We start from the raw sequence: 26,444 nt of genomic DNA, 5'->3' as shown, positions 1-26,444 counted from the left end.
GTTCTGGTAGTTCTGGTCAAAGAGAGCTAACCTGGGGATCTTTTATAATGTTGCTCACTTCCACTGGAATCAGAACAAAATCCTGTTTATTCTTCTGTCATGGACTGCTTGCCATATGGCACTGGGGTATGAAGGTATGTCATGACAGACTGTGCTGTGAAACAGACCATCATAACAAATTGGATGATCTTTGAACATGCAAAAGTTGCTAAACAGGTTGGCTGTACACATTCCCTCTGCTTCACTTTCCACATGGTTTTGTTTCCTAACAAACTTTCTGGCACTTAGAGTATTGGATTTATAGTGGATTTATAATTGATTATAGGCTTAGTAAATGCCATGACTTACTGTGCTGAGCTACTCAACTCACTTGTAGATCATTTGATGTGCCAGTGGAGGAGAGGGCACTCATTATCAAGAGGACATTTTGGAGGTACAAGCAAAGTCCTTTTAGGTAAGTCAGCAGCCATCTTGCAATGCACTTTGGGCAGTTATCGGGCAGCTATTTTCTATTCAAGTGAATGGGGAGGCATACAGCAAAGAGCGGGATATGTGTAGAGATTATTGGCATATGGCGTTATGAACTAACCCCATGCATTTTTATGGAGGATGAGGAGTGCTCTGTCTCCTCATAAGAAAGTATCTAGTAGGCTATAGAACAAGGCAAACACTACTGGCTTATATCTATCTACAGTCAGTCACTCACTCACACGGCTGCCTTGGGATGGAGAGAGTTAATATTGGTTGTTCTACTGGAGTTTGTTGTCAAGGTAGTTTAACAACATGAGCAAGAGACAGCATAAGTTTGGCACATTGCTGGAATGCACTAGCCTGGCGAGCCAGACCCACATTAAAATGTAGGGTCTGGGCACTCACCGTTCGCAGTGCTCAGTCCGAGGGGCGGGATAATCAGTTGTCTTTCAAATTCCCTCTGCACACAATAGGATATTTGTTTTCAAGTAGCAGGGAATTCAAGCCAAACCGTTGCAACTCTGCCATCAATCATTATGTTAAGCCCACCAAACGACTCTATAGACGATTTCAATGTCCTGATTAAGTTTCGATTTCTGGAGCTCACAAGCCAACGGACAGTTGCTAGACTAGCCCTGGCGCGTCTAGATTTCTAGGCTAGGAATGCACGGCATGTAAGATGTATGTCAGGTGTGTGGATGGATGAAGTCAAGGGTAGGCAAGCTTACGGACAATTACTGGCTCCTCAAAACTTGACAGATGAAACATGAAAATTCTTGTACCAGACGTTGGGACTCACCATCAAAATACTGTTTGGTTCTTCCATGAATTAGTGTGGCATTGTGTTTGTTCTTCCTTGGCAATGTTGTTTGTTCTTACATTTATTCATTTAGCAGATGCTTTATCCAAAGCGACTTACATACGTCAATTATATTACAAGGGCATTGTTACATTGTCCCCAGTGAAACTTGGGGTTAAGAACCTTGCTCAAGGGCACAACAGTGGAAGCCGGGAATTGAACCCACAGCTTTTCTGGCTACTTTATGCTAGCCCAGCTCCTTAACCACTACACTACCACCACCCTATTCTTCCTTGGAATAGTGTGGCGAAGTTGTTTGTTCTTCCTTGTACTAGTGTGGCAACATAGAGGCTAATGTCCCATGACGAGGGACCGTGCAGAGTAACACATGAGTGGGGTGATTGACATAGATCATAAATGGCCATCCAACTTTCGGCTCCTCCAAACTAAAACTGATCAGCATTGACTGTTCATGAAAAACAGATGTGTTCATCTCTCCTTCGCATAGCCATATAGCATTCAAATTCATTTGAGAACGCCAAACCAAAACTAACTCTGAAAACATAACTTTTAGCATGACAAAACAAAACCATGTAAAACAAAACCGTGACCGAATTTTATTTAATTTCCTCTTGTAAAAATGGTGCATGTTTGGAATCCACCTATAACCACAGCTTGCCAAGTCAGAGAATGTGGATCATGGATGCATCTGATCACTTCCACAAAACCCAAACAAATACAGTATAAATATGCCAATAGTTTTGAGAACAGTACCTTCATTATTCATCTTGTTTGGATGAGGCTGGTTAGGCCCATCAGCATACATGAGCATGGGCTAAAAACTGTTTAATATCATTCATCACTCGCTTCACTGTTTTACAACGGTCGTTAAACTCTGATGAGATCATTACATCAGCGATCAGAACATTACGCACTGGATAATGATAATTTTGATTAAGATGCTCTTGACACGAAAGGTCAATAAGCCTTTGAATGAAGAGAATAAAAAGAATACAGGAGACAAAATCTTTTTAGCATATGTATTCTCAGTGTCTTGATTTTACATGTTTACTGGTGGTGCTAATGGTTTATTGACAGATTTTCAAAATAAAAATAAAAAAATCTATTTAAATGTAAAATCGCCTTTAGAGGTTGTCAAACTCCAAACTTGACAAAGAAATAAGGTCACACCTTCAGTGAATACTGCAGTGTGAGGTAATTCCATTTCTGGAGGATAGGAGGCTCTATCGTAGGTTCATGTTCAGGCTTTAATGGTTGCCGGGTAAACTAGGTGAGACCATTTTAAAGCCATTTTCATGTGTTAAGTGCTGAGGTACCCAGCCCTCCTGGGATGGAGCTACCTCTCCTGCCATACAGTATATTACATATTTACAGATCTGTCTTCTTTCAGTTTCTTCCGTGAGCTGCTGCCACAGCCTGTCCATACATACATACGAAACATAAAATAAACACAATCAATTATATTCCTCATTTTCTCTAATTTTGACATACATTTAAGTGAGGGAGTACATGTTATGTTTTGCATTTAACTCTTTGCATTTGCAAATGATGTGCTTCCTTCCTGATGGACTGTATGTGTTTTAGTATTTATGCTACCAGTTGTTAATGGAGTTTGATGACAGGGGGGGCGCGTTTCCCAAAACCATAGTTGCTAACTAAGTTAGTTGCAATGCAATTTCCCATTGCCAACCAAGTTGCTAACAGGTTAGCAACTATGGTTTTGGGAAATGCACCCCGGAATGATAAACACATGGTCAGTTGTATAAGACAGTTACCCAACAATCCAGATCTTTACCATTGCTCTGCAGTTAAGCTTTTCACACAGTAAAAAGACGCGTTGCTATGGGACTTTGCCTGCTATATAAGCATTCTGCTCTTCGTTCTTTCTGTCCTTTTCCAACTAAAAATCAATTAACCTAGACAGACACATGCCACTAATGCCAAAATATTCCAGTGAAAAATAACAAGTTCACACAAATGTGTTTCATGTCCTCAACACAGAACAACATAAAGCAAAGTAGCACTATTGAACTAGTACTTGCAGTGAAAGCTTTTTAAAGTCTATAAGGACAGATATTGGTTTTAATACTGAAAAGCACCTACAATGTGACTACCACCTGTCATGAAAATAGTTTGGCTTGGAACTGACATAATCTCTAAAGACAGATTTAGCTGTCCAGTTAGATGTATGTATATTGTATACACTAATGTTCTGTGCATCTGTTTTATCTTTTATAATTGAGTGTTTGATGATAAATAATAAAAGTGGTTTCAGTTCTTAATGTGACTACTTTTGAGAACATATCGATGTCAACACCACATTTCCCAATGTGAATATATCAATGCGGACACTTACAACTGACAACATTGATCCTCTCAAGATGCACAACATCTGATCGCTCAAAATGGCAAAGCTCTGTTTAAAAACCCACCTACATCCGTACTAGTAGAGTATGATAGTGTATCTACCAGATAAAATAGATTAGTTTGACATTATCATGAAATAGCTAATTATGGTGCCGTCATAAAGAATCCTGGCTGAAATCAGGACTGAAACAGGTAGTCAATTACAAAACAGTAACAAACTGTGCACATTTCCTAACATAGATCCTTAGAATAACAACAGTTTATGTCATGGTTTATGTCATAGTTTAACAATGATGACAAATGTCTAAAAACTGGGAAGAGAAAGTGCAAATATTTTGGCTCCACAATTTCTTCTTTTTCATCTCATATTGTACAGGAACCTCTTCATTTTTTTCTACTTTCACTCTCTCATTTCTTCCGTCAGAGAGCATCCAGATATGTTTCCTCTGTGCCCTCTGCACTTGCTTCAGCTTCTGGAACCTTCCCTCTTCACACCAGACGTCCTACAGGTAAACGATAACCAAAGAGATCAAAACCTGGAAACCTGAAACCTGCACTAAAACAAAACCATCATGAGACAAGATATATCCTAAGCTCAACACTCCCCCACTGCACACTGTGAAGCATGCAGAGACTGCTACAGAGAAGCTGATAGCATGTGAAGCATACAGAGACTGCTACAGAGAAGCTGATAGCACGTGAAGCATGCAGAGACTGCTACAGAGAAGCTGATAGCATGTGAAGCATACAGAGACTGCTACAGAGAAGCTGAACCATACAGAGACTGCTGCATGTAGGTGGCAGACCCTATCTAAAGCTGCTTTCAGACACGTCCTCTGCAGTATATGCGGATCTTTGTCAAACGGAGGTCCGACCCTTCGGGTGATTCAGATATGATGCTAACATGCTAACATTATGCGGTCATATGTGTGAACACCGACGCACATTAACAGAATCTCTGTGTGGTTGAACAGGTTGAACGTGGTTGAACACGAACATGAACAGAATCTCTGCATGTTCTTCGCTTTGTTCAGACACAAGCTCGTTTACATAATGTCTGTCGGAAATACTAGGAGGGGAGTAGTAGGCCTATAACTGCTGGCTAAGTTCTGAATTCCAAATGGCCGGTTATGTTGTTCAGATATACGGCCCAACCGCTTGACATCCGCAGAACATACATACTTACACCTAGGCCTGAAAGCAGCATAAGACTACGTTTACACGAAGCAGGGTATTTTCCTAAACGAATATCTGGCCATCTACGTTTGCAAATAAAACTGCATTTACACGAGACCGTTTTTTTAAAAAATGTGTTTACACGAACCCGTGTACATACATGCTGTCATGAGCACGCCAAACCACAGTGGCAGTCTAACGATAAGCTCAAGCTCACATTAACCAATCAGAATTCTTCTGTGCTCCTCCACATAAAAGAGGAGCTGAATTTGCAAATGCAAACAGACAAAAAGGGTCTGCACCAACATAAACGCGATGGCTATTCTGGCGCATCCATGATCACCTCAGCCCCAAAATGTGAAGTCGCGCGTGAGAACATGTAAATGTAAACATTGGTCGCACATTTGGTGTACTTCTGTCGCATACTGTGACGTTGGCTGCCCAAAACTCCGTTTACCACAGTTTACAATAAGCGCATAAACAAAGTTTTCCAAAAAAAATCACTTTGGCGGAGTTTTTTGGATGACCGTTTTCTGGCTTTAATTCTCCGTTTAAGTCTAAATGAAAGGCTCAAACGTAGGGAAATGTCTTCGTTTATAAAAATACACATGCTCGTGTAAACGGGGTCTAAGAAAAGAGAGTACCAGATGTACAATCTGACTAAGTACTATGCATGCTTCAGCATACATAACTTGAAAACAGTGCTTTGCGTTGAGGAGTTCTTTGTCTCCACCTCGTCCATTAATTTTGCATATTGGGAAACCTCTGCGGCCGTTATCCCTTACATACTGTAACCTACTCTAGCCTAGACATGCTATAATTTTCAGTTCAAGTATTTAGAAGTTTAAAGATTGCAGTAAACAGTTGTAGTATTCAGAAGTTAAAAACACTGTATATGGAGTCACCTCCTGTGGATAGAATTCCATTTCATTTCTACGCCACCTTTCCTCATGAAACCTATCCACCAATAGAAATACACATAGAAGGGACCAAAAGAGTGCTAGTCACTTGTCCACCACCCAAATAAGCAAGAGCAGTGATGGAACCCAGTGGCTGACTATCACTAGTGGAAGGACTGTCTCCTTGATGCGGTATGCGACTCCTTTTGGGGCCATTAATCACAGGGAGGGTTGCTGGACTGAGACAGGAGGCTGGGAGATGGGCAGAGAACCCAGATTGCTTGCAGATGGCCGCTGTGAAGGGAAGCGTGAGAGCTCTTGTGAAGCTAACCCCATGGGGGAAGGGGCTAAAGGGGACACTAGGGGGTCCACAGCCCAACAGACCACATTCTCTGTGTGTGTGTGGGTGGGTGGGTGGGTGGGGGTTGTAAATGTGTGTTTGTGTGTAAGTGTGTGTGTGTGTGCGTGTGGGTGGCTGTAAATGTGTGTATGGGTGTAAATGTGTGTGTGTAAGTGTGTGTATGTGTGGGTGCAGTGTGTGTGTGTGTGTGTGTCTGCACATGTCGGAGGAAAGTAAACCAGTATGTGGGTCCGCTTAAGTTCACTCCCAATGAGGCGAGGCTTAGTCAGCATATAATGTGGTTCAAACTCTTCGGTAGACATAACATTCTTCTCCTCATCACTCACATGGTAAAGACACTAGATTAAGGCTATGTTTAGACGGAAACGTTCTGAGGAGAAAACACAAAATTTACGTTGCGTTCTCACTTTTTATTCCGCGTTTAGACGAGTGTGCATACGGTGACGCAAAAGTGTGTGAAATTCGATGTAGTATGCATGCCAGGCGGCTAGGTGGTAGTGTGAAGCATATATATTAGAAAGCTAGATACCGCATTGTCCGTCGAGTTCTATTAGGTAGCATCGTAAACGCGGCCGCCATATTGCTGGGGGCAACACCTTTACTGTCTATGGGCAACACTTGCCGGCAATCAGAGACACTTCTCTGATTTACAGTCAGAGTCACATGTTCCTCCATTGGCCTCCAGTGATTGTTGCCCCCACCAAGATGGCGTCGCTATTTACGTACGTTCTGGATCTCAATGCGGTCTCTAGCTTTTTAATATCTATGGTGTGAAGCACTGCCACACAACACCACCAAGTCAGTACAACTTTTGAAAGCAAGCGTTGTCATGTAAACAGGGCCTTAGTCAAGACAAGTCCTCAGTATTTCACTATAGTCGTTTTTACACTGAGATTGCGCAAAAATTCGCGGGAAGAGCAGACGTCTTTATGCCGCATTGTGTGTCTAAAAACGAGGCGAAACATTGCCAGCCTGGTACTTCGTACTGCGAGTGTTTACATACAAGGCATATTGAGGAGCCAGGAAGCAGGACCAAATAACAAAATGAAGCGTGACGTGCAACATAGGGCGGGACACATATGGGAACGAACTATGCATGATTTTCTGAACTGGGGATTTTGCCATCACTAATTTTACCCCCATAACTTTTGTCAACTGAAAATAAAATGTGATACAATGAACAGAAAGCCTCTTCAATGTGCTTCATCGCCATGAAGGCTAGCCTGTTAATCAAATAAATGTAGGCTATGAAAATAAAGTTGTGCGGGAGAGTAGCCTAACGTTGCTATTCCCTGAAGATGAGTCAGATGTAGGCTACAGTTAAGTTATGTTAGCCATTCATCTACATATGCTTTTCTTATGGGTTAGTTACACTATGACAGTTTGTAAGGGTAAAGCCTGCTGTCGGAAGTTTTGGGCAAGGTCCATAAGCTAATAGGCTACAACAAAGTGTTTCTGGAGAGAACATTCAATTTAGTCAGACCAGGGGCGTCACTAGACCTTATTCACTGGGGCACATGCCTTCGTAAAAGTCTCCAGTGCCCCAGTAAAATTCTAGTGCTGCTCTCGCTGGAAACGGCATTCATGACTCGAGCCTGTCACTTACCAGCCGATAAAAAACAAACAAGGAAAAAAAGAAAGGGGCCATAGAGCTGGTAAGTCCCGCCCTTTCCGCTATCCCCGCTGGACCTCTAGATTGAAAAATCGTGAATGCAAGAGGTTCTATTAATCTAGAGGTCCACTGGGGGTTTAGCGGATGGGTGGGACTTACCAGCTCTATAGCCAATCAGGAAATAGCACCTCTCTAGCTGGGTAAGACTGAATGCAACAACCAATGAAAATCGTTCACATGATTCTTCCGAGTGTTTCGTTGTACAGTGAGCGCAGAGTAAGGGCCCGTCCCAATACCTCCCCTACCCCTAGATTTTTGCCCTAACCCTCGTTTTTGCGCGTGCACGTGTAGGGCTAGGGTGTCCCATTACTTTAGGGAGCAAGGGGAAGTGCTATTTTCCCCTTAAAATCAACCCTCAAAATATAGCCAGGACCGATGCAGGCTTAAAACGAAGTGGGAGATGAAATTACCCAGGATACCGTGCGAGCTCAGCAAGCCGGCCACATTTTTCATATATTTTCGCAAATAAGCATATTAAAATTTCGAAATATGTTGGAATATGTTAGTTTGATGCACATCTGATGGACTGATGGACTGAGTTTTAAAAACTAATGTTAGAAAATATCTTACGTAGCTATCTGACGATGTCATGATATCTGCTGAGTGCTTTGAGAGAGTCTGCCCATCAAATAACGTTAATATATCTTATCTGGGTAGTTTTGTCAATATTTAAGGTGTGTGTTCTGGCGTTCACATGAACACAATATCTTTGTTGATTAACCAGACGTAGATAAACCAGCACAGCCCACACAACATTGACCACTGGAATGTTCCTGAATGAAAATAGTAGCAGGCTACTACTGGCAGACACGTCGGCGCTGCACGTGACGTAGGTGAGCACGTTCGCTACGCTAATTTGCAGTGGTGTCCCAATTCATAGGGAAAGATCTTCACCTCCACTTCCCTTGTCGAGGGGGCTGTTGAGGGCAATCAAAACCAAGTGGAAGTTTTAAGGGGGGAGAAATGGGACGGGCCCTAAGTCATCCCCTGTTTTAATGTTACAACAAATTCACAACTTGTTTGACAGAAAATATGACAAGTTGATCGATGTTAGAGAATGTTGCCCACATAATTAGCATCTGTTTTTCAATGTGTCATTGTAGCCTAAAATTAGCAACAGTTGACCGGCTCGTGCTCTCTCCCTCACACCATGCGCAGGCTGCATGCACACATGCAGACAATTAATAATGATTTATACTAGGGCTGTCAATCGATTAAAATAATTAATCTAATTAATTACATACTCTATGATTAATTAATCTAAATTAATCGCATATATAATTTTTGCTGTGAAAGTATTTTACATTTTTAAATTCAAATAAATCATTGAATAATCAGCATTAGTGACATCAAAGTTCAAAAACTCTTTTATTATTATTTTAATAATGGCCATAATAATCTATGATATGACCTATATGCTGAGGAAATAAATTCAAAAGTGCTTCGGGAAGAAGTTGTTTTTCACATAGAAGGTATTTCAGGCCACAGATATAACCATGGGGACACAATGAAAATAAATTAACATTTCCCTCAATGTCAACACTATTTCTTTGCATTGATGTGCGACTTTAGAGTTGATGAACTCCGGTGATATGCAAATTCCTTGCTGCAGACATTGCAGAGGACTTTATTTTAATCAACATTTTGTTTTTATCAACACCATCAGGCCGTTGTTTAAAAGTAAATGTTCCAATCAATGATCTAGTCAGCACATTTTCTTCTCTCTCCTTCATTTTACAGTCTAATGGTTACTGACTACAACGGCTCGGGGTCAAAGGTCATACGGAATCGATTAATCTGCGTTAGTTTTTTTAATCAGTTATTTTTTCTCAAATTAATGAATCGAAATTAATCAGTTATTTTGACAGCCCTAATTTATACGTATACTGTAGAGAGAGTCCTGTAAAAGTAGCCTATACTGTTTGTGAAGCTGTCCTACTGTAAAACTAAACATAGTCTTCTGATAAACTATTCAGAGATGGACATCAGCAAATTCTTCCTGAACAGAGGGAGAGGAACAGTGAGGAGGATGAGGGAGGTATGATAATTGTCCACATTAATGGTAACATTAACATATACAGTATGCTGGTTATAGCCAGTGCTGTGATTTGATCAATGGTTTAATGGCAAACCTAAATAAGTTTGCTGCATTTGCAAATGGAGCCTATAATAATCTACACAGAATCAGACTCTTGATTCTGTGTAGATTATATAGGCTACATTTGCAAATTATTTGCAAAAGTCAGTATGAAGGCTTTAGTAGGCTATTTAAGCTACAAAGAACTGCAGTATTTCCAGGATGACTGTAGGACCCTTACCTGGGAGGGAAGTATATCTCAATTTTGACTAAAAATAAGCTTCCCTTGTGTTAGCAGGAAAGCCTATTAAATTCATGCAGTGAGTATAGGCCTACTTATGCCTATGTGTTTGGATGTTGCTGGATAGTGGCTGCTACAACAATTGAGGGAGGGAGTGCTGGAGGAGAAGAAGGTCGAAGAGAAGGAGACGAGAGGGGAGAAAGAGCACAGGCTAGGCAGTCCAGTACCAGGCAGGGGGTGGAGGAAGAGAGAGACAGGCAAGAAACGGATAAGGACATGATAGACATAAAACTATGGAGGCTAGCCATTTATTTAATATTGCACATTTATTTCTTTTTTTAATTGGGAGTTGTGGGCCTGTGCCCCAGCAAAGCTCTAGGTCTAGAATCGCCCCTGGGCTTATGTCATACTGTTCCCACGCCTTCTTTTTCCTCTTATCATCAAAGCGTGTCAACCTTTGGTCAAACCCGGTCATCAAATAATCCCACTGGACAAGTGGGTAAGCAGTAAAGGCAGCTGATTTTCAGAGGTCTATGAAAATATCATCAATAAAACAGTCATCATGTTATCCCTGTATCAAAGCACAGGCTACCATGGCTCACTCCTGCTATACTCTTCTTTATCTCTGACTCTGCCTCATGCCCCCCCCCCCCGCCCAACCCACTATAGAAGCATGTGCTTGAATTGCTTTGGTAATTACCGGGCTCCAGCAAAGCGGTGAGCTGTGCCCTCCCTTCGTTTCACCGAGATAAAGTGGTGGTATCAGTGCCGTTATGGGCACAAAGGAACTCCGGACACCCCCAATCCCACATCTGATGAAAAAATACGAAACTAGATCCACTCAACCTGAGCCAAACTTCAACTCTGTAGTGACTCTTGAAGCTTTCATTAAACAGACGGTTGCATGCGGACTCAAGAAGAGGGGCTGTGTGGAATTGACAGCAAAAGTCTGATGATTATAACAAAGAACTAAAGGACACATTCAAGCTTACATTTTGAAGCTTTATTTCCTGTCAAGTAGATATGAGAGTAAAACCACAAATTGGTTTTTAGCGATGTGCTACCTCTTTAATGTGTACTAATGTAGATCTGACAAGGCAAGGCCCTTCCAGTATCAATATTACCAATATCATTATGGCTGTCATGTGATACACACTAAATAACACTTAAGGCAATGATATATGGGAGAATGTTTTGAGCAATGTTGCTGGGTGATCACATAACCACAAGTTCCATTTATTCTGATTGGGTGATCATGATGATTTGCCTACTGATGATTAAAGTTCTCCAGAAAAGAAATCGTTGCCCAATGTCAATGGCAACATGCCAGAACCACAATAATGAGGAACACTGCCCAGCAACATTGCTCAACAAGTTGCCCCATGTATCATCAGCTTTAGATACAGAGAATGGAGGGGACAACTGCCCATAAGGAGGGTTAAATTATATTCACATGCAAAAAAAAAGAACTTGTCTAGGCCGCATGTGTGAAGGAGGCATTCATTTTTATACGGCAGGAGGTGTCTGGAGTAGCTGGCTCTCAACAACCAAGAGGCAGTGACCTAAAGCTGATGAGTGGTGTTGACGATGGCTCTTAAATCTTACACTCAGACAAACACAAGTAGAGAGGAGAGACAACCTGCTCTAAGAGCTCTTTTTTCTTTTTCAAATTTCCATTAAGCACACTACATTTGAGTGGTTCCTGAAGAAGTTGACTGGTGTAAGCTAATTTTTCCTGACAGCCATTTTGATGATGTAGTTGAGAAATGAAGAGATGTACTGTGTAAATGTTCCAACACATGCATCTATGTAAATACACCCTGATACATCTCAACTAGGACAGGTTCCCATGGTACACAGAATCAAAAGCACAACTGCACCTTGAGGCCTCCCTAGGCTTGGACACAAGGACGAGAAGGGTTACACCAGGGGCTGAACTGACACCCACGGGAAAGGAGTTATTAACTTGGATGTAAATACACTATTTCAGGACATTTCCATTCCAGTTTGGGAGAGTTTGGATGCCATCTACAAACACACACACACACACACACACACACACACACACACACACACACACACACACACACACACACACACACACACACACTCACAAACACGCATGCACATACACATATACAGAGAGACGTATACTGTACAAAGATGCACACACGCACACATATTCACACACACACACACACACACAAACACACACACACACACAGAGGGAGAGAGAAAGAGAAACACACACTCACAAATAATAAACAGCATTCCCTTCACAGTTGCCAGTCTCCAAAACAAACTCACAAAGCGACAAACATGAGATCATGTCTATGATACTCACATCCCCGGCAAATGTGGACAGTTTGATTTAACATACAACAGTTGGGAGAACTTGAAATGAGAACTTCATAAATTTCACATACTGCTAAATGAATCCAGACCCAGGAGGCTGATTCATGCTGCTTTAACTTGCAACAGGTCTTATAGAATACCTGCATAATCAAACACAACCACTGCATTTATCAGAAAAAGATAACGTCTATTGGCTTTGACATGCTTTTGGCATCCATTTTTGGTATCCATTTTTCTGCTCGGGATAGTTTTGTTGGCTTTGATATATCACCGCATCCTACGGGAAGCCGTAATCTTCCGTGATGGGCTTCTGGCTAGTGTGTGTGTCAGAACTAACTAGGTGGAGGTAGGCTGTGTGTGTGTGTGTGGGGGTGCAGGTGAGGACTGTGGGGGTCTTAAAACAAAAACTGGGCAGGAGCAGCCCCCTCACCTCTCCAAACGACCCTTGCTGTTTATCCTGGCAGGCATGCCCACGGCCCGATAGGCCTGACGTTATGCCCACTCCTAGCCACTGCGCTTCAGGGCCTGGGCAGCCCGCGCCAGGGTAAACACATGACCTCAGAGCTCAGAGGCTCCACTGAGGAGCGAGGGCCAGAGCAAACAACACCAGTGGGACTAATAATGGGGGGATCCTTTGGGACCAAACAAAGACAGAAAAAGAGGGAGAGACAGGGAGAGAGAAAGAGAGAAATAGCTGCCTGTCACAACTGATAATCACCTTGCAATGAACAAGCAATCTGTATGTTACTTCACATCAAGACTTTCCCTGGAGTCACAATAGTGTGCAATTTTCCACCGATGCGCGTAACTCCCCGAGCAGAGGAATGTTTATTCATTTGATTTGAATACATAACACAAGTACTTTATAGGGGTGGTTGGTGTGAGTTGTTAGACACTTTCCCTCTTCAGAGTCCTAATAACAGCTCCGTTCTCACAGAATCCCAATAAAGGGGGGAGAAGCGGAGCTCTGTCAGCTCGGGGGAATGGATGAATGAATCCTCCTTTACAGGAATTCCACTGAAGATTACAAAGTGAGCACGACAAGGGGAGCAGCAGGCCATGTCAGCACCAGATGTAGCCGTGTCTCTCCCTCCCAGCCTAGTTATGAAGACAAATTCTGGGCCTACGGCTGTGGCTGATTATTATGAAAAATCCTGTTGCTCTTCAAGTGGAGTGTTGACCACAGACACTCTGACCAGAGACAGACAAATGAGCTGCCGGACTCCATCACTACGGTAGAAACCTGCTGTGACTGTGGCCAGTCTGAAAACATTTCCCAGCATGGCATTGTGACATAGTACAACTTAACATTGCACTTCTTTTAAGGAGGTCAGCCACTGAATCTGATTACCACTGAGAAGGGAGGAGATGAGGAAGTTGTCTTGTGGTAATGACAGATTGCAGGCAAGAGATTTGCATGGTGATTTGCGCATTTGGGCAGTAACATGCTGATTATATAACATTACCTACACTAGACAGTAGGCATTTAAAAATATATATATACTGTATATCTATTCTCTATAAATAGATTAATTAAAATTACAGGGTATAAAAGCATCATTTCCAACTAAGTCAGACAAACCATTATGCCAGATTTGCACTATATAAAGTAACAAATTCATTAATTCACTCACTCATTTCTCTGACAAGAAACAAGTGAGGCTGCAGCACACTGCACAAAATAAATCATCTTCACCGCAAATGAGCCTTTACTACAGGCTTCATTTCCTTAGCAGAGAGACACAAAAAAGACAGAGAGAGAGAGAGAGAGAGAGAAAGAAAGAGAGAAAGGCCAATACAGTTGGAAGTAAATTGCATTTGCAGCAGATATTTATCCTCGCAAAAGCAGGTGGCTGTCACACCAAACTGCCAGGCCCAACTGGTCATCTAAGGGCAAAACCCATTTACATCATCCAAACAGTTGCCAAGAGCTAGCAGATGATGGCCATTTTGAATAGTTTCCTGCAATTCCCTCCAAAGTCACAATGGAATATATTGTATGCCACAGACTACAACAATATTCTTTTTCTTCTCTAAATTCCATGATTTTCTAAAACCATAATGTGAATACATTCTGTATGTATTCACATTCATATATCCAAAATGTATATATCCAATATATCCAATATTCAATTCTAATGAATACTTACCAGTGCAAAATGAATATGACATTAATATGATGTTTCATTCTTGGATGAAAAAGCACAAATGACTTAAAGAGAATTATTCTTCTGTTAGTGGATTATGTTTAGCTACAAAACAGCAAGCTATGCTGCAGGTTAGTGAAGCGCTTTAGTAGATCTTACTGAACAAATGTGTCCCTTGCCTTGTCCCTTGGTTGCTGCTGCTGCTGCTGCTGGTGCTGCTGCTGGTGCTGCTGCTACTGCTCACAGAGCTACCTGTAAAGTACATACACAAAAATACAGAGAAAGAGAGAGAGAGAGAAGGAGAGACAGAGAGAGAGAAGGGGAGACAGAGAGAGATAGATAGACCAGAGCCAATAATGAGCCAGTTTTCATCAATATTTTGTGTGTCTAGATGTACTTCTTCCAGTGCAGAAAGGCTGCGGCTAATGATCCCTGCTGGGATGGTAGTGTGTGTGTGCTGACTTTGACTGCGCTCTGTTTTCTTTCTTAGAGCCCAGACAGGCTCAGGAGACAGACTTTTCCATCTGTCGTCCACCAGCTTTCATTATGAAGCATTAATTGGCAGAGTCCAGTGTGTTTTGACTGGCTGCGTGTGAGTTTGGTGCATACTTTTTTTTTTTTTTGGTCAGAAGCACTTAAACAGAGTAAAGTTCCACAGAGTGGAAGAACTCAAAATGTCTTTTAAAAAAAACCCACACACACTTGATTTATCAACTGCAATACTTCCTTAGCTTACATGATACAATTCTCAATGACACGTCTTATGTCATGCTGCTTTTGAGAGGCCTGACATTATCTTTTCCAGACTAGGCCTGGCTCACCTCCCTCCTTGTTGACACCGAGGCAGCCTCGTAGCTCCAGCAATGAGATGGCCTTGTCTTTGTTCAGGTCGCAATAGTCGGTGAACTTGCGGGCACATCTCTTGGGCTTGGCTTTCTTCTTGACATAGCGCTTGAACGGCTTCATCTCCTTCTTGTTGATGTCGTGGCTGCCGTTGTTGTCCAACTGAGCAAAGTACCAGTGCACCACCCTCTCCTCCAGCGTGTGACTGGGGTCCGGTTCCACAAACCTGCACGGACAAACCGCTCGGGGCAGTGAGGATTCATGTGTGCACTGAGATCCAAACAGACTAGACCCTGGGTCATGCAGGAGCCATTGGTGTGGGGGGAGGAGTGTCAAGTTGATAGATACTCAGAGAGGTCAGGAAAACGCCTCCCTGTGCATCTGGGATTGGCTTTATTTTGGGCTCACAGAAATATTTATTGATTTATTGCATCACTACTAACCTCCCACCACCGGAGGGGGTTGGTGAGTTTATGGCCTGCACCATGTCTGTGGTCAGTGCATCCAATAGACTGGTTATAAACTCCACCTTCTTCCCATCAGGGCAACCTGTTTTAAGTAAAAAAAGACCCATCAGTGTGGTTGTGTGGACCATTTTAAACATTTGTGAGAAGAGTCATCTCTCATGCAGAACTCCTTCAACCCTCTGCTAATACCTCATCATAGCAGAACAGTGTCTGGGACTGGTGCAATCAAATTCTGTTTAGCGATCCTCAAAAAACAAGAAGCTCACTTTTCCCTTTTCCCCCACGATCTGACTGCTCCCTAAATAGACACGGTTCATAACTAATCCTACAGGGTACAACTGAGATGAGTCACTGATCCTACGCTCGTGTATGTGTACTGCGTCTGCGTGTGCATCGATGTGAGTGTGTGTGTGTGCTGGTGTATTGTTCTGAAAAAAGACGAAAGCAGGTCTGAGAAAACTCAGAAGTGTGAGGTGACAAGCGGGCCTTAGCTGGGGAGCGCAGCCCTGTTAAGAATTTACGACACGATTCCGAACACCTTGGTTAGCAGACTTTAATTGCCCAGATGCACAGCTTTAACAGCATGTTCAAGCAGCTCAAATTTTTTCACCTTAATTGTGTCTCTTAAAGAGAAACTTCAAACACCAGAAACATAATAAACTAATCTTCTCATTTTACCTTTCTCCTCAGTTACTGTATACTGTAGCCGTTTCGTCTTGCGTAAAACTCCCTTGTTACTGTTTTCATTTGTTTCACTGTTTTTTTTGTCAAAGTTTAAGTTCCTCACCTTTGGTATTCTTTCAGTTGTTTTTATGTGTTATTTCCTGCTAGCAGTGAGTTGTGTGGGAGGTGAGACTCTAAAGCCCACCAGGTGAATCCAATTAGAATCTCTGCAGATACGACAAGCAAAGTGACGTGCCGCCTCAGTGCGCCTTAATCCAAGTGTTAAATTAGAGCATGCGGGGCTGGACCTTTTGCTTTGGGCACACACTGGGCAGTAGGAAGCACTCACACACTCTCACACACACACACACACACACACACACACACACACACACACACACACACACGCACACACTCACACACACACACATGCGCACGCACACATGCACACACACGCACACACACACACACACACACACACAGGCACATTCTCAAAAAGAGACCACTGTAATGCAAAAATGCCACAAGGACATTAAAGTAATCATCTCAGCAGCATTGGTGAAAGCATTTTATGGCCAAGAGTGGGAACACTTGGGAAATGAAGCCAAATGGCGCGTCCTGTGAAACATTCCTGTGATGATTTGTGTCGATGTCCCTTAGACTGAGCCGGCCGTGTACTTTGTTGTGTGGATCAGAGCATCCCGCTACAGTACGTAAAAATAACCCGTCAACCCCCTACGGCCACCAACACCCCCCCAGTCATGCACACCCCCTTCAACACTCCCACCGGCTGTAAAATATACCACACATCTGCAGCGCAGTCAGAAGCCATGTTGGACTCTGTTAACTCTCCAGATGGGGAGTTAAATAAGAGTTTACACTGGTACTTTGAGGAGGAGAGGAGAGAAGAGAAGAGAGGGGAGGAGAGGAGAGAGGAGAGGAGAGGGGAGGGGAGGAGAGAGGAGAGGGGAGGGGAGGAGAGGGGAGCGGAGGAGGGGAAAGGGGCAGGAGTGAGACTGGGGGGAGAACTACTAGCAAGGGCTGTGCCTGCCATGTGATCTGAGAGACCACTGAAGGGTTCTGCTGTGGCACTGCACATGAGTTCTACAGTCCTACACAACGACTATGTTTACCCTAACATGCACTTCAGCATCCCGGTTATGAGGCTTATCCTGATTTTGATCATGTTCAGGAAAAGGTGTTTACACAGAGAAACCTGGTTATTAATATCCCTGTATGCATGATGAATACTTGTGTCCCAGGTACCAACAAAAAAGTTCTATTAGCACAGTCACACACATTTGCCTGAGAAACTGTGATAAGGTGTATACATGGAACAGTATCCCGGTTTCTTTCGGAGTACTCTAGCTAGTGTAATCTGATTCTCAAAAGCGGGATAAGAGCTTATCCAGGGTTCTGAAATATGGATATGATGTGTATATGTGCAGATAAAAACCGAGATAAAAAACTTCAAAATTCCGATTATAACCAGGATACTGAAGTGTATGTAAACACAGTCACTGACTGTCTCTGTTGCCTGGACACTGTTGCCTGGACACACATCTCAATCTGTCCAAAGAGTATCAATCTTAGAACCTTGCCATGTTTAATTAGGGTCTCTCTCTATGGGCGAACATTCTTGTTGGGTGAACACTCTTGTCATGACTGTCTCTCTTACCTGTCAGATCTCTGTCCCTGAATGGGTCTTCAATCTCCGACACTCGTGAACGTGCATCATTGTCGCACTCTGGAGTCTGGTACCTGCGGGTGAGAGAAGGAGGCACATAGGGTGCATGTGTATAGTGGGTACAGGGAGTGGGAGTACAAGACAATGAGACAACACAGGCACAACAGCAGAGTAGTTACAATCCAGGAGAGAGAAACACAACTTGCTAGTTTAAGTATATACAATTAGCACATGGGAAAAGAAGAGAGTGTTCAATAGCTGACTACAAAAGAGGAGCATGGGGGGGGGCAGTAGACCAGATGATTGTGTCTGTCCATCTAAGAGAGAGATAAGATGACATAAGACATCAGCCTACAGTGTAGCTATGGACATTGGCTTTAGATCCCATATTATGTGCAAAGAGAGATAAAGTACTGCAGCACTCTATGACTTTTAAAAATCCCCTGTAGACAAGACTAATAGGGCCTGTTGTCATACCAGAACTCACAAAGCAAAACTATTTGCCAAGTGTTTCCGAGCAGGAATGCACACTCATGAGATGAATCCTTGTGTATGGCCTCCTTTTTAGAAAGAAGAGGGTCATATTAAGGAAAATGTCTTGTTTGTCTTGCTTGGTTGGCAGCCCTTGTTGATGCTGGCTCGTGAGCTCATTTCTCGGAGCCAGGCAACAGCACCGTTGAAAAACGGAGACAGAGAAACTGTGTGACTAATCCCAGTGTGTTCCAATGGCAGTGGCAATCCTCGGTGCTCATGAGGTAGTGAGAGAATAGAAATGTGGCAGAAGGAATGCATATCCTATTCCATTCTTTCCATTGTCAACTGACAGAGCTCTTATTCTTTCTTTCTCTCTTTCTCTATTTCTCTCTTTCTTTCTTTCTTACTCTGCTCAGACCTGACAGCTCTTTATGTTCCAAAGAAAGTTTTTTTGTGGCATGACTGCACATTCTCAGGCAACATCTCCAACACCCACAGACATACACATATAGCGCATCCACAAAGGAGGGACGATGGGCCCACTGCCATGCTTTGGGAATGGAGCGGGCTATCTGCTTATACAAAAACCTATTAACATAATGTACACAGAAATCCCAAATGGGATAAATCATTCTGACTCTGACAAATAACTCAGTTTTACAGGAAACAGCCTCTGATCGCAACAATGGATCAGTGCCTACTCTCCACTGCCTCACTGTAAGATAATGCAGGGCACTTGATGACAAAGCTATTGTTCAAACGTCCGCCTGAAGTTCTACTGAATGTTATGATGAACTCCGGTTTGGACTGCCAGAGCTGTGTTTGTTAGAAATAAGAGCAGTCATAGATCACATTCTGTGGAGAGGCTGCTGAATTAGATTTTTCTACAAGATGAACACAGCAAAACTTTTTTTAAGGTTACAAATGATGGAATTGAAACCAAAGTCTCCGAACCAAAAAGTGATCCCTGAATTCAAAAGAAAGAACCACAGTGGACAACACTGGTAAGAAATACAGCTGGAATACAATGGTTCAATGGTTAAGTCCATGAAACTCTAGTATCACTGGGCATTATATTTGCTATGTGGTCTTTAGTCTTTAGTGCATGATGTTTAACAAAAAAGAAAGAAAGAGTTCTAAATGTTTATGGTATGCATAAACATTATGCCCTGAAGACCACGCTATGTAAACGATAACAAAATTATTTAAAAAGACACCTTGTATGAAGTTTCTTTTCACGTTTTTGGTCATTATTGGAAAAGAAGTCCTTACCGAGTGGATGTTCCAGGGATGGGTCGCCCAGTGTCCACCAGCACGCACCAGCAGTAGCCAGTGGACTGGTGGCACTGGACAGGCTTGTAGAGTCCCTGAGGCCCACAGTCTGGGATGAAGATGGCCTCGCGCGGATTCTGGCGGGATTCGTCCAGAGCGCTCTGCCGCTCCTGGTCACAAGAAGGAACCTTCTCTAAAATCATGAGAAACACACTCAATATTGAGAACAGGTAACAGACACACAGACAAAGACAAAGACAGACACACACACACAGAGACAAAGACACACACACACAAAGACACAGATACAAAGACAGACACATACACAGACCCACACACACACACATACAGACACAGACAGACACACAGACACACACAGAGACAAAGACACAGACACACACACAGACAAAGACAGACATACACAGACAGACAGACACACACACACACACACAGACAGACACACAGAAACAGTCAGACAGATAGACAGACAGACAGAGACACACACACACACGCACACACAAAGCAGACAGAAAGCCCACTCAGAGCACATTTTGGGGTGTGTAATTGTAGATAACTGTAAAAGACACCCTCTTGAAAGGGCAGCTTTGCTTAGCGATGCCAAAGGACGCTATGTGATGATGTCTCCCTGACCTTTTTCCCTGGTCGCTGAGATGTAGCAAGCCAGACACAGTGCTTCAAAGTACACACTCCCTCAGCTCAGCATCATAAAAAGCAAGAGCCCTCTCAAGAGATATGCCTTTTAAAGGTTTTTAATGTCTTAATCCACAACTCAGTATTTATACTCAGGTCCATTTAGTACATTGCTCACCCTTCAGTGGCCTGGCCAAGTTCAACAGGACTGAACGTTCAAGTTAATCCAGTTGTAGGCCCGCTAAGGAGGGCTTTTACCACCCCTGATTCACGTCATTTTAAATCAAGTGTGTTTACAGAACATTAGGAAAAGACAACACCTCCACACGAGCACACTCACACAAACAGACAGACGCGGGCCTCTGTGGCCCAGTCCTGGACGAGCAGAGCAGACTGTTTTTTAAAGCGTCAGTCAATCAACCCTATGCTGCTGCTAGATAGATAGATAGATAGATAGATAAATAGATATATAGATACTTTATTGATCCCAAGGGAGGTAAGCTATTCTCTAAAACTGGCCTGAGATCTGTAGCTCTGACATGACTGATGCACACGTATCTCCAAACACACAAACGGACGTGCACAACATGTATATTACATTGCATGTGTGCATGCTTACATACTCTGGCAACACGCAACAGCAACCCTGTATTAAATCAAGGATGTTTACACAAATAATGATCTACCTGGTCATGTTACGCACCGACTTCAGTGTTGAGTCTGTCAGAATGGGATGTTTTTAGAGGGAGGCTTTTGAAGTGTGTGCAGGGGGCTGTGTGCAGAAAGAGTAAAGAGTTCCATGGTAGATCTCTCTCTTGGAGCTCTCTCTCTCTCTTTCTCTCCTCTCTTTCTCTCTCCCTCTCTCTCTCTCCCCCTGTAACGGAATACTTCTGTTTTACACTTGTGTCCTCTCTACAGCAGCTCTGGTCCTGGTCCTGACAGCGCTGGCATGCCTGCTTATGGCCTTGGGCATTTTAAGTGGGACCTGGCAGGGCAAAAGGGAACCATGGGGAACAAGGTGTGTGTGTGTGTGTGTGTGTGTGTGTGTGTGTGTGTGGGGGGTTAACCTGCCACCAGAGAGCCAGCATGTCTGCACACCTCCCCCCGCCTCTCATTCTCAGAGCTCACGCTCAAGTGTTCGAAGTCTCGCAAAGGCTCCCATCACTCCCGCCAAGGTTCCTTTGCTTCCAAATTATTTAGCACTGTTTATTATACAGAGGGTATACTGGCGCCAGGCAGCTGCGATTCCCAACAGAAAATTGCTTTTTTCCCCTCACGCTTATAAATGGAAAAAAAGGATGGATGCTTGAAATTCAATCATTGCAACTTTTATTTTTTTAATGAGAGACTTATAAAACTTTATCTTCCCCTCCTTTATCTTCCCCCTCTCTCTCTCTCTCTCTGTCTCTCTATGTATATATCAGTTAAGCTATTTTTTTTGCTTTAACTATTTATTTGTTTGGTTGCTTTCACATTTCTGGTGCCTATCAGCTGACTGAGTCTGACTGATGAGAAACGCAAGGCACAGATAAACAAATAGCAGCTCAGGGGCTGATGAGTGTGAGAGCATTGTGAAGGAGGAGAGCAGAGGCGAGACTCAGCTCCATTAATCACTCTTCTGTACTTGCTCTATGTGAGCTGTTTTCATAAGCGCCTCTGATTGATGTGTTCATGCTCTCTGATAGGATGGCTCTCTCTCCCTCTCTCTCTCTCTCTCTCTCTCTCTGTCATTCCCTCCTGGACTGGCCTCCTGGTCCTCATCTTCACAGGAGTCGGCCAAACAAAACAGCGCTGAAGTCTGGAAGTGGTGGAGAGTCCTGTAAACAGTGTTCCTTCTCCACGGACCGTCTCCAGTATTGTCCTCCTATCTCCCTCTATCTGGTTTTCTCTGTCTCTCTTCTTATCTTGCCTCTCTCTCTCTCTCTCCTCCTCCTCCTTTCTCTCTCTCCTTTCTTTCAGCCAACCTCTATCGTTGTCAGCTGTGGGCTAATCACTATTACGCGGCCCTAGTGCTTTCAACTCTGACAAGGAGACTGCAATAGGAGGAGCTGAGGGTGTCTGTGCATTTGTAGTTTTTTTTTTAACATGTGTGTGGTTTTACACATGGCCTCATAAGGATACATGATGCAAACTCAGATACTTAAAATAGACTTAAGTGTTTGTCAACAGCACACACAAGTAAGCAGGGCTCCTATACGCTAGAGAAATCACTACAATGTGTGTGGAAGGTCTAGCTTATCTGCTAAAGGCACAAAAAGGCTATTTTGGATCTCATGCAAAATGATCAGGCCTGGATGAATAATTCGGATCCAGAAGGAGGCTGAAGCAACACTCTGTGGAATCACAACTGGCGGGGATGTTGTGTTCTTGTGTCATTCAACACTAATTTGAATCTAATCTGCACTGTCATCACTCACATACATCATACATACAGTACTCTGCTTGCAATAGTAAGTCCCTTCACCATACTTGCAGTACACAGCCCCCCCTCTACCTTACATACACAGCACATTATTTCATCAGGAAGCTTCTCCAACACACATCCCCAACATACTTGCACAGCACACTGCCCCTCCCCCCCCAATACACAGCACATTGTCTCATGAGGAAGCTTCTCCAACACACACATTTCACACTGCCCTCTCCCCACATACACAGCACACTATCCCATCTCCCTTGTCATCACCCCAACACACACACCAAGACCCCTGGCAGTTGGCTTAGCCCTTTGAGCCGTGGATCTGCCCAAGGTTTCTACCTTAGTAAGGGAGTTTTTCCTTGCCCCTGTTGCTCTTGGGTGCTCCTTGTTGGTGCCCCCCCCCCAATCCCAATCCTCCCCCACCTTTCTTATGCAGCCCTTGCCACTTACACATTTACTAAACCCCTCTTCTACTGCAGAGTATAGAACCAAATACCAGTGTCATGGAGCTATAGGACAACAAACAATTCATTTTGCAGTTTACAGTCAATAGAATATTCATATTGTCCTTGCCACTGCAAAGTATCATATTCCATTGTAACAAGGTTAACATTAGATAGGGTTTGGTCATCTGTGGTTTGGTCATCTGTTGTAGTTGGCTGGCTAATACTGTTAGTTGTTGCTAGCTAGAAAATTGGCCACACCCACTTTTCTCTACCTTTTACCAAATTTCCTTGGGAATCTATCTATCTATCTATCTATCTATCTATCTATCTATCTATCTATCTATCTATCTATCTTCTTAGAAACCACATGTAAGGTTAAGCAAAACAAGTGCTTGTATTTACATCATTATTACACTATTAACACATCAGCTGTGTTTTCAACCACTCGCCAGCACTTAACTTAAGTGATGTCAGTTTATTTGGATAGTCTGATTTCTTGCACTGGCAGCTGCTTGAGGGGTAAACTCCAAGTTTACACAACATCATGTAGACATCTTGTAAAAACGATGTGATTTGTGAGCTGAACTACAAGCTGTCCTGAACCTATTACACATACAGAACTTTTTCAGCACAAAACATACACATGCATAGACCCAAATGTGAGTGCACGGGTGCACACGTACACACGCATACGCACGCACACACACACACACAGCACAGCACAGCACAGGCACACACACACACACACATTCACAGCACAGGCCGGGCAAGTACTGGACTCCACTCTTCATTGTGTGCTCAAGCGTGAAACCAACAGAGCTCCACTGAGTGTGCTGGCCATGCCCAGGGGGTGCCACACTCATTTAGCGAAAATTGTAAAGGAGACATCGAAAGCTAAACAAATTACTGCCAAGAGACAGGACCTGTGTGTGTGTGTGTGTGTGTGTGTGTGTGTGTGTGTGTGTGTGTGTGTGTGTGTGTGTGTGTGTGTGTGTGAGAGAGAGAGGGAGAGAGAGAGAACCAGGAGGGGGTAAAGTATAAAAGAACAGCCCTGATGCCAATGGTGTAAGGTTTCCTATCCTTAAGACTGTTTTTTTTTATACTCAGCTGAAAACTGGAACAGAAATGTTGCACAATCGGCTATGTGCTTGAGTGCTCTGCCATGGATGAGATTACAGCCATGCTGACAAAATGTGTCTATAGGGGAAAAGTTGGCAGCAGTGGCCTGTCATATTGGCCTGTGCCATAGATACACCCATGTGCTACACTCACTGCAGTGCAACCAGCTAGCGGAGAAAATACAACTGAAAATACCTCTCAAGTCACAATCCCAACACGTCCAGTCAAAGTACTATTATGGAAACGGGCAGCAAAATGTCCAAATGATCTCTCTCCTACCTGGCCTCTTGCTGTTGGAGCTGTTCTGTTTGCTCTCCTTATACACCAGCTGCTTGATCCACAGAGTGGGAGCGGTGATTTCTGTGGGAAGGAGAAACACCATTGACAACAAATGGTCTGAAAACAATGAGCAAGCTTTCATGGCCTGGACACCTACTAAGGATCTAAGAGATCAGGAGGATGCATCTTAAAGCAGTACAGTGAGGTCAATGGTGATGTTTGTGTAACCATTACATTACATTACATTTATTCATTTATTCAAGGCCACTTACAAAAATGAGGAATAACTTTCAAGCTACAATGCAGAGGTAGTATTAATTAAAATCAATACTATTACCAGAAGAAACTTCATTCCCATCACTGCATTTGACTTGGGCTTCACTGCGGTTGGACTAAGCTGGGCTTACCGTCTCCTTCAGGCAGCACGTGAGTCTCCATGGTGGGCGTAGGTTTGGAGCCGTCATCTGGGTTGAGTGTGAGAAAGAAACGGAAAGAGACTACAATTATTTAGGTTAATACAATCTACTCTCCAGAACTGTTGAATGGTTGGGATTTGCACATGGCCCGGCCAAGAGCACAGATAGATAGATAGATAGATAGATAGATAGATAGATAGATAGATAGATAGATAGTGAGAGAGAGAGAGATTTTATATTTTATGTACAACACAACTTCATCATACCCATACATCATCATTCATACCACCATTCATAGACATGTAGAGTGATCCACCTCAAAATGTAGGGATGTAAAGTCCATTCAAAAAATCAAATTTGATGATGATACATTATTATAGATTGGAAATATATGGAGGAGTGTGAGGAGCTGGAATAACGTGCCTATCTGAAGAGTGTGAGGAGCTATGACCTGTGGATGGTCATGCCATTGACCACAGCTCTGCACTGCCCTACAGGAGAGTCTACAGGCAATAGTGTAGCACATTAGAAGAATGTTTGAGCTGTACTGTAAAAGTGAAATTAGCTCTATAATTCCAAACTACTTAACATCAAACTCAACTAGAACGAGTGGGAAACTAATTATGTCTGAATTAAGCATTAGGAGGTTTTGAGGGCTTGGACCACACTGCTTCTGAAACTTTAAATAACTAAAAATAAAAGAAGGCCTAATGGTTGTGCTTCTGACACTGTATACAGCATACAATCATGTCAGTGACCTTAAGGCTTCATTGTACAACACAATATTTGTAACTATACTATGAGGTAGAGTTGGTCTGTACCTTAAAGGGCCTTCAATGAGTTTGAGTGGAGGGATTAACTTAGTGGTGTATGGTGGTCCATGGAGTCCCACTTACCTGTCTCCCTGAGCCTTCTCAGTCTGGCATCTAGCAACATGCCAGGCCAAATTGAAAGGAGCACCTTGGCTGGTACCACCATTAGGTGCAACATGATTATGAGGAGAGACTTAGATGGTGAGGTTATCAGGGAGGGCATAAGGACAGAGAGAGGGCAAAGAGTCCTAGTTGCTACAGGTTTTTAGTAGTGATGTGGAGTCTTCTTCAAGGAGTTACACCTGGGTTT

The 26,444-nt window shown here is 43.1% G+C and overlaps 1 protein-coding gene across 3 annotated transcripts in view; it reads right to left on the bottom strand.

Annotated features, from left to right (window-relative positions):
* Window positions 1-2,296: 2,296 nt before the first annotated feature.
* Window positions 2,297-26,444, bottom strand: part of smoc1 (SPARC related modular calcium binding 1) — a 45,040-nt gene continuing 20,892 nt past the window's right edge. The window contains exons 7-14 of one of the 3 annotated variants that reach the window (XM_048228016.1): window positions 25,314-25,403; window positions 24,907-24,987; window positions 19,993-20,185; window positions 18,238-18,320; window positions 15,873-15,978; window positions 15,408-15,655; window positions 14,746-14,838; window positions 2,297-4,161 (exon numbers count right to left, since the gene is read on the bottom strand). In XM_048228016.1, coding sequence (XP_048083973.1) covers window positions 4,148-4,161; window positions 14,746-14,838; window positions 15,408-15,655; window positions 15,873-15,978; window positions 18,238-18,320; window positions 19,993-20,185; window positions 24,907-24,987; window positions 25,314-25,403 — 908 coding nt within the window. In that variant the 3' untranslated portion in view covers window positions 2,297-4,147. The remainder of the gene's footprint in view (window positions 4,162-14,745; window positions 14,839-15,407; window positions 15,656-15,872; window positions 15,979-18,237; window positions 18,321-19,992; window positions 20,186-24,906; window positions 24,988-25,313; window positions 25,404-26,444) is intronic. The other 2 variants (XM_048228015.1, XM_048228017.1) reach the window with 2 other exon arrangements.

Source organism: Alosa alosa, chromosome 19, assembly GCF_017589495.1.
Source record: "Alosa alosa isolate M-15738 ecotype Scorff River chromosome 19, AALO_Geno_1.1, whole genome shotgun sequence".
NCBI classification, from domain to species: domain Eukaryota; kingdom Metazoa; phylum Chordata; class Actinopteri; order Clupeiformes; family Clupeidae; genus Alosa; species Alosa alosa.
The sequence above is the reverse complement of the archived record's forward strand: the minus strand, read 5'-3'. Positions and strand labels throughout refer to the sequence as shown.